We start from the raw sequence: 13,162 nt of genomic DNA, 5'->3' as shown, positions 1-13,162 counted from the left end.
TAACACTCTATCCAGCTGCAAGGTCGTTAGAATAGCTTGAAATATCTGGTTCAGGAAAATATTAGACCAGGACTCAAATGCTGGATTTTATTCCCAACTGTTGCTGTGTAGCCCTGCAGGCAAGTCACTTCACTTCTCTGTAAAACAAGGGCGATACCTTTCCTACCTCTGTGCAGCATTCTGAAGCCTTCAAGATGGAAATTGCTAGTCAAGCCAGCTCATGTCAGGTGTCACACTTGACTCTAAAATTTGGCTTTTTAAAACGACTCAGCCTCACCTTTTCCCTTAATGAGGACACAGCTCTGGACATCTGAAGAATGTTTGTAGATCGAAGTCTATACTACGCTACCTTGGCATGTAAGATTTCAATATGCATGAGGAGGCTGTGAGACTGACTGGAGCGCTGCAAGATAATTTACACAGCTGGTTCTGTTCTCTTCCCACACAGTTTGATCTACTGTACAGTTAACACAAGCAGTATCCGAATGACTGTCACTTCTTGACTAGTTTAATCCCAAGTGACCTATATGCATTGTGACTTTTGCAGGGGGCAAGCGGAGGAAAAAGGAGGAGCTACTGACCTTTCTGTGCTTCATTTGTTCCCTAGTTCTCAGAAAAGACTTCCAGTTGTACATCTCAGGACCCTTTACTTCTAGGTGGGAAGACAGCTCAAGTGGGTTTACTAAAGATGGCAAGATTGCAGTAAAATTATTGATTTCAGTGATCAAACTAAATTCAAATCATTATTTGGATCCTCCCATGAAGGAAGTCTGAATTAGGTATTCTGCTCAGTTCTTATTCCCACTGCTCACTAAACAAAGCAAAGCACAGCATTCAAATTCTTATCTTAGAATAAGTCACTCCTAAAGCACAGCAGCACTTTAAACACCAACAAAAAACTTTTTGCAAGATTTATATGACTAAGAATGCATCTGCTTCTCTCTTCAGCAACAGAAGCTGCCATACACACTTATAAACCTCCTGGCTCAGCGCTCCACTAGCTTCCTATGGCATTCAAGACTTTGGACCTAGCTAAAATTACCTGAGGAATGACACCGAACCCTGACTATCCAAAACAATTTGTGTTCTGATGGAACCACAGACCTGTCAACCACAAGAGGGAGACTTCATAGAACTTTATCAAGACTGCATTCCTGAAAACATTAGAGCACTCATGAATCTCACCACCAGCACAAAGCTTCTGCCTTTTAACTTTCCATCAATTAAAAATCTGCAAGGAGAAACTGTTAAAATAAGCTCTGCCACTGCACTGAAGATAGTATTTTAAATAACCTAATTAGATGGTAGCCTAAAGATTTACACCTTAGAGACTAACAAAAAATATAGCTGAGGGCTATCAACATGCAGCCTGTTTGTTTGCAGCCCGCTGGTGGGAGCCAAAACAAAAAAGTAGTCAATATAACGGTCTTCTGTTGATACGCTTTTTAGTGGTTAAATTCCTGGACTGTCATTGCTCATTGAAAGTGCCGTCATATGGGTGGAAACTGGGTAAATACTGCATTTTATTAATATCAGCAGAACTGACTTAAATGGGGCCTGTGTGTTGTGTAAATGGGGCCTGTGTGTTGTGTAGTCTTAAGCTATTTGCATGAATATGCAACCACACTTAAGTTGTGGCCCTCAGCATATGCTGAGAGTAACATTGTGGCCCCCAGGGCTTCCAAAGTTGAGTAGCCCTGATGTAGTTGGTATCATAAACTTTTGTGTTTTTTGTTAGTCTGTATGGTACTGCATGATTATTCTTTGTTTTATGGTAACAAAGGTGCCACCTGTCTGATTTCAGGACTTTCACAGGCCAAGCCACTATATTTTCTGTGAAGAGCAAATGCGTTTCTCAAAAAGTTTTAGAATAGTGCTGATTTACTGCTGTACAGTACACACACACACACCTGGACTGGTCTAATCATTAACTGATGCGCAATACCCCATTTTCTGCCAAAGTGGATTTTTACATGAGAAATCTAATTAGGAAAAGCTACAACAATACACGTGAACATGACATAAAATAAATAGAGAGAAAGCCATGGAATGACTTTACAGAAACCAGTATCGCACTGATTTTGTATTTTATTATACACTTCATCTTTTTCATGTCTACCCTTAGAATTCAACTGTTCATACAAAGGATGAACAAGAACGTTTGCAGCTGTGATTCTCAGGCCCAGGAGGAGGAAGTATTGTTATGTTCCAACACTGTGTTTTAATAGTGATGGAATGCTGAAACTTGTTTGCTTTTTATGAAGAAATCAAAATATAAACAGTGAAACTGTAAGCTTCCTGTTGTTTTTGGGACTTCATAAAAAGTAAAACATTGAGCCTACATTTCTTTTTTAGGCATGTCCCTTCCTCCTCATCTATCCAAGATTTTTTGTTACCTTCAAAAACAATTGATGCTCTCTGTGCTCTAAATTTTAAGTTGTCCATAAACACTCTGGGTAAACTGCCTGAGAACCACAGCTTAAAGTTATTCAATGTCTTCTGGTCTCACAGGATGAGGTAATGGTATAATTGATTTCTTCTCTGTATCTCTGGAAAGTGCTTTCCTCATATCTGTTGACAAACACAAATGTTACTAATACTAGATGGACAACATTAAACAAGCCTCTATTAAGTTCATGTTCTTGCAGGTTATAATAAAATAAGCTTATCTTTTATGAGACATTCCAGTACTGTAAGACTGCAACAAATAAAATACAATTAAGTGCAAAAATGGTAGCTTTCATGCAATAAAGTCAAATTGCAGGCACTTGATGTAAGGTTGCTCCAAGAATGACCTGCCACATTCTATGTATTTTAGGATATACATTAATAAAATAATTACTTATATTTAAATGCAACCAAGCAGAACACATACAATATGAGCAGATAAAACCTTCTGGGCACAAATATAATAAAACTCAAATGATGAGTGCTTGACATCTCACATATAATGATGCATCAGTGTGTTTGTTTTTTTAATATAAAAGAATATCCAGGGCTTTACTGCCTGAGGAACTGATAGGTATCACCAGCAGAATTAAGTCACCAACAGATGCATTCAAATAGAAAACTTCCAAGGCACACATAGCTTATTGTTGCCTGACTTTCAATATTCACAGATTTGAGATCAGTGTCTGAGAAAACCAAGGCTCCAAAGGGCTACCAGAATCTGTTGCCCAAAGGCCAGACAAAATATCTATGGCAGGCTTGGCCCCTTCAAAAGAACTACAGGTTGGACCTTCCTAGTTCAGCACCTTTGGGACCTGAGCCCTCCTGGACCAGGGAGTTTGCCAGACCAGGGGAGGTCAATGCTCCACTGCTGGCTGCCCTGCTGCTGCAGCTCCTCTCCCTGAGGCTCTCAAGGCTGGGGTTCCCCCTGCATTGTCGCTGCCTGCTGACTCTGGCCCGGCCGAGGCTCCCTGGCCACCACCAGGAATTCCCCAGCCAGGGCTGCCCAGCCACTGCCAGCTCCATTTCCTCCAGGGTTTCCTCAGGGATTCCCGGCCCTGAGAACACCCACCTGCTGCATGCCCCACTGCTGTGGCCTGGCTCCGCTGCACCCCAGGGGTTCCCGGCCAAGGCTGCCACTGGGAGGTTCCTGGAGTTTTGCAGCCAGGGTTGCCACTGGGGATTCCCCTGCTGGGCCTGGGACTCCTGGATGCCGCCTGGCCCCACCACCAGGGTTCCCTGGCCAAGGCTCCCAAGACACTGTGTGGCCCTGCTGCACCCAGGGGGTTCTCTGGGTGGGGCCACTCCAGCCACCTGACCCCACTGGCACCGGCTGATGCTGGGGCTCCCTTGCCTAACCACTGCTGGCCGAGCCAGGACTCCGCAGACCCTGCTCTCCCATGGCTCTCTAATCCAGCAACACGTGTGGCCTTGCTGGACCAGAGTGTCCCAAATTTGGGAGGTTCAACCTGCTGTAAGATGCTCGGCCCTCTCCATTCCTAGGTAGGCGGGCGGTACTTCCCAGGTTCAGAGCTTTCAAATAAGACTCTGGTAGTAGGTGTTTGAAATTTCTCTGGAAGTCGGGAGTCTTAGGCATGCTCTTGTCCTAACTTCTTTTGGGTCCTCTTCCCCTGTGAATTCCTAGTCCCTAAACTTGGTGCTTGATCACAGCTTTTGCAAACAGCAACAGAGGGAAATTAACACAAGTGCTCCTCAGCTTCAGCAGCTGTCCACAGGCTTCTGCATAGTAACAGCAAAAAAAAAAAAAAAAAAAAAAAGCCACCAAAGATCATGTTAATGTCCCTTTTCAGCTGCTTGGAAAAAGTTATGTGAGTGGCATCAGCAGTCCTCAGAGAGCACCCGCTTATAGATTCAGGAAGGGCGCACTGTTTTCATTTACATTAGGAAGGTTATTTCACAACAAGCTCATGTTCCTGCAGAAATTGAAGACGGAGGACTCCTCCCTAACCCGGGAAAGCATGCTACTTGTCATTAGTGAATGGATTTTTCAACCCTCAGCAATAATACTCAACTGACAACCAATTTTGTTGCTGTTTATAAAATAAATGCACTTTTGGGATGAGACAAAGAGTCAATTTCAGCCCGAAATGAATCTGCAAGATAAAGTTCTGTGCATATGAAAAGTGAGATTAGAACAGCAACTGCATTTCATCCATAGTTACTGAAGGCATTTCTTGTATTTGTATAATAGCCAAATAACTTGTTTTAACTATCAGAATAAATAAGCAAGTATCAATTAATAAGGTAATTCAAAACCAAATTTTTGTGTTGATACAAATACCACAAAGTATATACATATTGAAAAAAAATCAAATTATATAACTGAAGTGTAATTTCAAGTCAAATTTGTTCTTTAAAGGGACTGTCCAAAGGTATAGATTTGTGTACTTGATAAGCAATTGTCCAAGTTTGACTTTTTTGAAAATCAGACTAAGAAAACAAAAACATTGGAGCTTTCCACTTCACACACAGGTGGTGATTGGCTCCAACAGAGCAAAATACTTACCATAAGCATCTTCGTCAGGCTCCCCATTGCTAGCTGAGTAGTACTCAAGTACTGTCCTGTAGACACTGTATCCCAGTTGCTTGTACATATTTACTGCAACCTGATTCGACACTCTTACAAAGAGATCCACAAAAAATCCACCCTTTCTATGTAAAGGAAAAAACACGAAGAAAAAGAGCAAAAGATTACATTTCATAACATGAATCTGCTGCCGATAATCAGAGAGAAGAGAAATAATTCTTCCAAAATCCTGCACACCACACATCCGATTCAGTAATGATAAAGTGTATATGTTTTGTTATTTATACTACATAGGCAGATGTATTTTTCTGGGGTACAACTGAGGAATCTAGCCACAGGAACAATCTCAGGATTTCACAGAATACACAACTCTACAGAGTGGAGTTGTGTACAAAGAAACACTAGGGTTATGGATACACTGATTTTTTTTCTGGGAGATATGCAAATTGCGCTGCATTTGCATATCTTCTTCCAATTATTTTTGCGGAAGAGGTTTTGCTGCTATTTGGCCCTGTGTGTAGATAGAGGGTTTTTTTCTGACATTTGACCCTTTTGCAAGACCCTATAAATCTCGATTTATGAGGAATAAGGGGTCTTGCAAGAGGTTTTTTTTTTTTCCAGCGTCTGGCCCTGTACACAAGGCCAAATAGCAGCAAAACCTCTTCTGCAAAATGAAACAGAAGAAGATATGCAAATGCGAGTGTGATTTGCATATCTTCTTCCTGAAAAAAATGGCAGTGTAGCCATAGATTGAGTGAGTTATTTGATACGTTTTGCACTACAGAAGAAAGGGAGCAGATGTTTTTACCCATCAATTTGAAGACCCACATAAATAACTTTCCCTGCTAGCTTCATTTCTCAGACAAAAAGGGTCTAGAAATAACCCTGAGTCAAATGTTACCATTTTCTGTATCTCTGTTGCTGCCCACAGCGCTGCAAAAAATTGCAGCCCTTTTCCCTTGCATTATGCACATTTATCCTATTTTATACAGTTTATATGATCTACTGCTAAGCTGTGTCCTGATCATTTTGTAGATTTTAAATGAAAATCACACCACATCTACTTATAAAAAAAAACCCAATATTTTCAGATCACGTCAGCTTAGGAACACACGCACACACGCACGCACACACACTGAGCACTAAACTCAGCAGTATCACAAGGTTAATCTGTTTCTCTTCTCATACTGTCATCTCTTTGAGGCAGGGACAGTTCCTAACCTGCCTGCACAGTGCATGCAGAATTGTGGGCACTGCAGGAAACAGTGTTGGCTCTTTCCGAAGGGAATCTTCTCTCTACCCAAGAACAGGCAATTTTTACACGGTGCACCTGCTCCCTTCCCCCTCATTCCCACAAACAGGCCTTCACAACAGCTAAGGAACACCTTAAAGTTGTCAGCTTCCATTTAAACTTTGCTCTCTGTAACCACAAGGAATTAGAACACCACAGATTAAGTGGGCCAACAAGATCTGTTTTTTCACAAGAAAAAGTTACTTAGAATTTGTAGATGGTGCTCACCTCTCTGAAATTTCCTCCAGTAATTCCATCAACTTAGCAGCCAAACCCAGTCGGCGGAACTCAGGGGCAACAGAGAGAGCCGTGACATGCCCGTGCCACTCCTCCCGGGCCACGGAGCCTTCAGCTTTCCCCATGACTGCAAACAGAAGGAGCATTTAACAAGCCAGCATACTGGAATTCATGTGCGCCATCGCCAGCAGGACAGCATTGCAAAGGAAATCCACTGACATCGCTGAAACTGCTTTCTAAAGCCAATCATTTTTGTGATTCTATAAATGCTGAGGCAGTGGGGTTTACATTTGAAATCCTTTCAGAATGACAGAATGAAATAATTTGATACTGGTTGGACCTTGCTGGTCCGGCACCCTCGGGACTTGACTGGTCTCGAACAAGGGGATTTGCCAGACCAGGAAAGGTCCCTCTCCTTGTGGCTGTGCTGCCACCGGATCAGGGCTCCAGACTTCCCCCACCGCTGCCTCAGCCCCCTACAGCTCTCGCCAGCCCCACTACTGCCAGGGGCAGGCACACCACAGCCAGAGCTCTGCAGCCTCCTGGCTCTGCAGGCGGAGGGATGGGGCCAGAGCTCCTTGGCTGCTTCTGGGGTTGGAGCTCCCTAGCCATGGCCAGAGGTCCACGGTCGGGGCCAGGCTAGGGCTCTCTGGTTGCTGGGGCCAGAACGCCCCACCATGCCATCCATCCTCCTCCCAGCTGAGTTGCCAATGCCCCTTACGGCGGCGCTCCTGCCCTGCTTCCAGATCTCCCTCTTCCTGGGTTCTGTGGTCCAGCACGCCAGGCCAGGGAGTCCTGGTTAAGATACAGGTTGTACCTCCCTTAACCAGGACTCCCTGTAGTTACCTGCACAAACCTCATAGTGGAAACTATAGGGGGCAGCCAACTTGGAAATGTGATTCCCCCCACATCTGAAGGTTATGTAATTCTGATGTTACTAATAACCCTAATCACCAAAGCCCTGTTCCTGCACATTGTCCGTGGGTAGAGTTCCTTGCAAGATCAGGGCTTTATAACTGAGATTGGAGAAACTGAAGTGGGGACCAGCCAGTCATGTCACTGGCCAATATTGCTGCTGTTAGGGGCCAAAAACCTTTAACACTTGGAAAGAAAGCCTAGATCCTAGAAGAGTGAATTCTGCACAGATGGGGTCACTGGAGAAAAATATTTGTCTGGTTTTTTCAGTGTCTTTACTTAACGTTATTGGCAGCACTTTGTGCCTGACCAGCTTTGCTTTACAAACCGTCATTTGTGCTTGCTGTCTCATGCCCTGCCACAGCGACACCACTCACTCACTGTTATGTAAGGGACTGAATAAAGTGAATAAGCAGCAGGTGAGCATGTGTATAACAAAAGGGGAGAGGAGAACAGGCAAGCCTGAGTATGTTATAAAATGTTGCTCTCAGAGCCACTCATAAGCACTTTATAAATGGAGTAGGGGAGCAGAAAAACTATTTTAAGGAACTAACAACAAAAAAAGGAAATTTTAAGGAGTTCTACCGTGAATGTGCTGAAATTAGTTAAATCCAGTTGACTATGTCCTGTTAGTGGCATGAGTGTCAAAAAAAATAACATTTCACCTCACATGTGAGCAGAAGAATGGTGACCAAGGTCCAGTGCAGCGACAAAGGCTGTGATATTGCAAAGATGTACACAAATGTAACATTAGGCATGTGTCTCGCTGAAGCTCACCATTAGTCCAGCTCCATCGCCACACAAGGACCACCACCGCAAAACACAACCGCACTATTTATGAAATGCCCTTCAACATCGGTGAGGTGGTGTTGGTAATAACTGGTTAAAAATGAGAAGCTTCGTTACACCAAGCGTGCAATATTCCACTTACTGTAACCCATCAGCTCTCCACCCGGTGCTTCTGCAACAATAAAATACTCTGGCCAGTGAGCCAGATACTGTAGGTAAAAGGGTATCCCATACTGCAGCGTTCCTGTTAAGAAGTATACAGCTAATGGACAATACTACTGTCTTCTGTACACAGTGATGGACTGAACATGGCTTGCCACAGAATAGCACTGCAACAACATGCACTAACCATATGTACCATCTGTTGCGAGTCATTTATGCCTTCCTTTTATCCATATACTGGATGGACAGCCTTCTACTCAGATAAAGTAGATTCCTAAATTTGACTGTCCCCCCAGGATTTTAAAAGAAGAGTAGGGATTAGCCAGAAAATAGTCTATGGGAGAGCATCATAAAACAAAATGTTTTAAATATTATGATAGCAGAAATTACAGGTTAGAGTGGCTTTCAGGGAAATGTAAGGCCCTGAGGAACCTGTGCAAATTATTGTAATTTATAGTTAATTCACACAATTTTGATAAACTTAGTAAAGACCATATTATGGTTTAGGATATATTAGATGTGTGTAGTAATAAGAATTACAATAATGGGAAGAACCAAAGCTGCTGGTATCAACACCGTATGTATAGTACAATGAAAAGTTTTGTAAGGATACAGTCTCTGTAAGTGGATCCAAATTACTGTAAAAATAAGAACAGATTAAACTTTTAAAAGGTTTACAAAATATATTTCTATATGAATATTAATCTGATTAGATTTTACTTCCGAACAAAACCTCCCCTCCCCCACAAAAAGAGAATCTATCACTAGTGACAGGTTGCAGTACTGAATGAGTTCACCTAAGTGTGAAAACAACATTGCTAGAACAATTCAGACTATTTTATGTTGCTGTCACACGTGTGACTTCAAGCTCATATAAGCACATCCACTAGCTTTAACCTAGGTAGTAGGATAAAAACAACAGTCAAGATGTGGCAACTTAGGCTACGCAAACCCTCCCAGGAACATGGGTACGTATTGGCATTCCTAGCCCACGCCAGAGTCTTTGCTGCCATGTCTTCACTGCTATTTTTAGTCATGCTAACTAGATTAATGTCACACTGGTATGCCCACGAGTTGTAACCACATCTCCAACCACAGTACAGACATAGCTTGAGCATCCAGTTCCAATGTCAAAAATTCAAAATTTACCATCGGATAATACCACAATATCCCACAACCCTGATCTTGCATCCTGATCCAAGCACCCTTATGTCGGCAAAGAGTTGCATTCAGTTTCGGAAGACTCTTGTTCACGTGGAGCATTATACTCTCACACTGATTCAATATTAGGATTTTGGCCTTAATCTTTATTTTTGTTATCCAAATTTTAAAAGCCTGTTGAAGGAGATGGGGACCATTACTTTCCAACATATTATAGTTTTCATACTGTATTATTTTCTCTTTGCTTTTCGTTATTTTCCCCAAAGCCCTTAGCTGGTGAGGGGACAGTTACAGTACCAGTCTTCAAACTAAATCTGGACATGTGATCACCTTCCTCTGTGGACTGCTTTTTTTTTTTTAAAAGACAAAATCAAAAGATAAGTTATTTGTTCTAGCGGTGCCTACAAGCATTACTCCTAGAACCAGCTCATAAAGGGATATTTTAGTGGCTCACTCTCTGTTCTGCATCAAAACTTCTCATTAGCCTTGTAGAAAAGGGTCCCATAGGTCAATTATGGATTGCAGAAAAACGCATTTGGAGAAAAATGCATTGGTTGGTTTTCAGTTTACCATCTCATACAATTTTTGTTTTATATTATTATACTTCTATTGTATTTATTATACTTCTGTTCTGCCCCCTTTTTCTCGATCCCCTCTTGAAACAGAACAATTCTTTTCTCTGCTCGCATGAAAGTCTGCCGGGCCGGTTTGACTTCAGCCCTGGTCACCCCATCTCAGGATGGTGGGGATGGTGCCCAGTCGATTAATGAAAGGGGGTGACAGGATTCCCAGTATCAGTCTCTGTCCAATCCTTTACATTCGAATTGGGGGGGCGATTCCCGGGCAGGAGTCCGGGGGGGGGGGCTGCTGTGCTGTGGGCAGCGCCCTGCGGGGGGGGGGGGGGTTCTCCACGCAGGATTCCGCCGGCCCTGAGGAGGCCGGTCCGAACACCTGGGCGAAGGCGGGCGCCTGGCCCTTGAAAAGCACCGAGGGGCCCCGCGGCCCCCGACGCCGCACGGAGAGTCGCGCGCTCCCTGCTTCAGGCGCGAGGAGCGCGCGTCACGCGCGAGGACCCTGAGCCCACGAATCAGCCGACGGCCCGGACCCCAGCTCAGGGCTTCGAGGAGAACAATTGGCTCGGCCGGGAACGCGCGGAGGGGTCCCGCGGCCCCGCTTCTCCCTCGCCCCTCCCCCCCAGCGGCCCGCGCGCGCGGGGCCGGGAGCCGCTCACATGTTGTTGAAACGGAAGAGGTCGTCGCAGGTGAACGCCCGGAGCGACGTCATGGTTTCCCCCTCCCGCTGAAAATCTGCTCCCCCACCACCAAGGGCTGACCCGGAACGGCTGCTTCCGAGCGGGATCACTTCCGTCCTGAGGAGTTGCTAGGCGACACGGTGGGAAGGCGGCTCGCGGACAAGCCTGAGCCCTATTGGCCGACAGACCAACGGGCCCGCCTTCCAACCGTCAGCGCCCCGTGCGCGAGCCCCTAGCGCCCCGCCCCCCCAGAGCAGGGCGGGTAGCGGGTTCACCAGAGACACGCCCCCTCCCCCCCCCCCGCATTAAAAGGCCAGAAGCCGCCGCAAGCGTGACCGGGGGCGGGGCTTTGCCTGCTGCTGGGTTCTTCCCGGCTTCAAGGCAGCTCTGGGGAGTGGAAACCCCGCCCCCCAGCTGAGAGTTCCATCAGCCCCGCCCCCTGCAGCGAGGGCGGGAAAGAGGCACCACTGCAGGCTGGATGCAGGGCCCAGTGAACCCAGAGCAGGGATGCTCGATGACATGACCCCGCCCGGGAGCCAGGCTGGGGGGCTACAGCTCCGGCAGGGGGCACCAGCCTCTGGGACTTGGGCAAAACTAAAGCCCAAAGACTCCAACTCCGCGTAGTGGGGCTCGGGCCTTTGCCGTCCGTCACGGGCCCTAAGCCCGCCCTGCTGCCCCCGTAAAAGAGGGTTGCAACACACGTCGGGGTGCCACCGTTGAAGACGTGCTGACCCCTTGCTAAACTGCTTTGGAAGCCCATTCCACAGTTTAACTACCCTTAGAGGTAGAAAGGGTTTCCTAATGTCTAACGTCACACGCTCTGGCTACGTCGAGACTGGCATGATTTTCCGCAAAGGCTTTTAACGGAAACGTTTTTCCCCTTAAAAGCATTTGCGGAAAAGAACGTCTAGATTGGCACGGACGCTTTTCCGCAAAAGCACTCTTTGCGGAAAAGCGTCCGTGCCAATCTAGACGCGGTTTTGCGCAAGAAAGCCCCAATCACCATTTTCGCCATCGGGGCATTTTTGTTCAAAACAATACTGCGTTGTCTACAGTGGCCCTCTTGTGCAAATGCTTTTGCACAAAAGGGCTTTTGCCCGAATGGGAGCAGCATAGCATTTCCGCAAGAACACTGACAATCTTGCATAAGATCGTGAGTATTCTTGCGGAAATTCAAGCTACCAGTGTAGACAGCTGGCAAGTTTTTCCGCAAAAGCAGTTGCTTTTGTGGAGAAACTTGCCAGTCTAGACACAGCCTCTTGCTGCAACTTAAGCCAATTGTTTTTGGTGGTAGAGAACAACTGATCACAGCTCCTAAGGTATTTGAAGACTGTTAGCTCCCCCTTTCCCCCCCCCCAGCTTTTTTTTCCTCTGGCCTAAACATGCCCCAGCAGCTTTTTACTTTTAAAAAAACCTTTCCCCATGGGTCAGATTTTCTGAACCTTTTATCAAATTTTTTGTTCTCTGGCTACTCTGCAATTTCTTCTCATCTTTCCTGAAGTGTGGTGCCCAGAAATTTACAGGGTACTCCAACTGATGTCTCATCACCCTTGAAGTAAAACAGGACAGTTATCTCACATATGACACACTTGTTAATACACCCCAGAATATTAGCCTTTTTTTGCAATTGCATTACATTGACATGAATATAAAGCTGTTTTCCATGGCTTTATTCACTCCTAGGTCACTTCAGCTCAAAGAAAAATAGGGATTGTGCACTGAAAAAAAGTTATATAACTTCCAAATAATACTTGGTTTCAAATCTTTTCCCTGGTGTCTCTATTTCATATCATGCTCTCTTGTTCCTCCCACAAGAAGTGATTAATTTATTTTTACTATTGTATATCCTTTCCAAAGCTTTACTGTCATCTGTTTCCTGGCATTATGAGAAGTGAGAAAAGTTTGCCCAGTGAAGAAAATTAGTTAAACATTGTGTTCTAATATTCAAAGGGAGCAATTGCGCAAGTGTACAGAAGAACCATTGCGGGGTGGCTTGTGCATGTGTCATCCCCTCCCGAGCTCCTGTTTTGTCTTCCTGCATTTCACATTTGAAGTTCTAGAGTTACTCAACAATTTTTCCTCCCTTCCAGATAGCTGTCAGCTAAATAAAAAGGGTAGCACTTCCTGCGGAGCCAGTGTCACTCCTGATTTAGCAAGAAATGTTGAGCAATAAAGTTAGCAGCCTCTTTCACTCTTTTTTTTTTTTTTTTTTAAAGCAAGTCACACAGCCTCAGCCAGGAGGATGGACTAGATGACCTTTCAAAGTCCCTTCCAGCCCTACATTTCTATGATTCTAGCATGGAGAACGGTGGGCTGGTTATATTTTGTAGTACCAAGAACTTCAGGTGTTACCTTCAAT

The 13,162-nt window shown here is 44.9% G+C and overlaps 1 protein-coding gene across 1 annotated transcript; it reads right to left on the bottom strand.

Annotated features, from left to right (window-relative positions):
• Positions 1–2,050: 2,050 nt before the first annotated feature.
• NAA20 (N-alpha-acetyltransferase 20, NatB catalytic subunit) lies at positions 2,051–10,936 on the bottom strand. The gene is made up of 6 exons (XM_075925787.2): positions 10,783–10,936; positions 9,004–9,028; positions 8,371–8,461; positions 6,516–6,651; positions 4,976–5,121; positions 2,051–2,571 (listed from the first exon to the last, which is right to left on the bottom strand). Exons 1-6 carry the CDS (start codon positions 10,833–10,835, stop codon positions 2,486–2,488), a joined length of 537 nt encoding a protein of 178 aa, XP_075781902.1. The 5' UTR covers positions 10,836–10,936; the 3' UTR covers positions 2,051–2,485.
• Positions 10,937–13,162: the final 2,226 nt, after the last annotated feature.

Source organism: Pelodiscus sinensis, chromosome 3 (assembly GCF_052426305.1).
Source record: "Pelodiscus sinensis isolate ZL-2025 chromosome 3, ASM5242630v1, whole genome shotgun sequence".
Classification (NCBI taxonomy): Eukaryota; Metazoa; Chordata; order Testudines; family Trionychidae; genus Pelodiscus; species Pelodiscus sinensis.
Note: the sequence above shows the minus strand (reverse complement) of the source record. Positions and strands in the feature narration are given on the sequence as shown.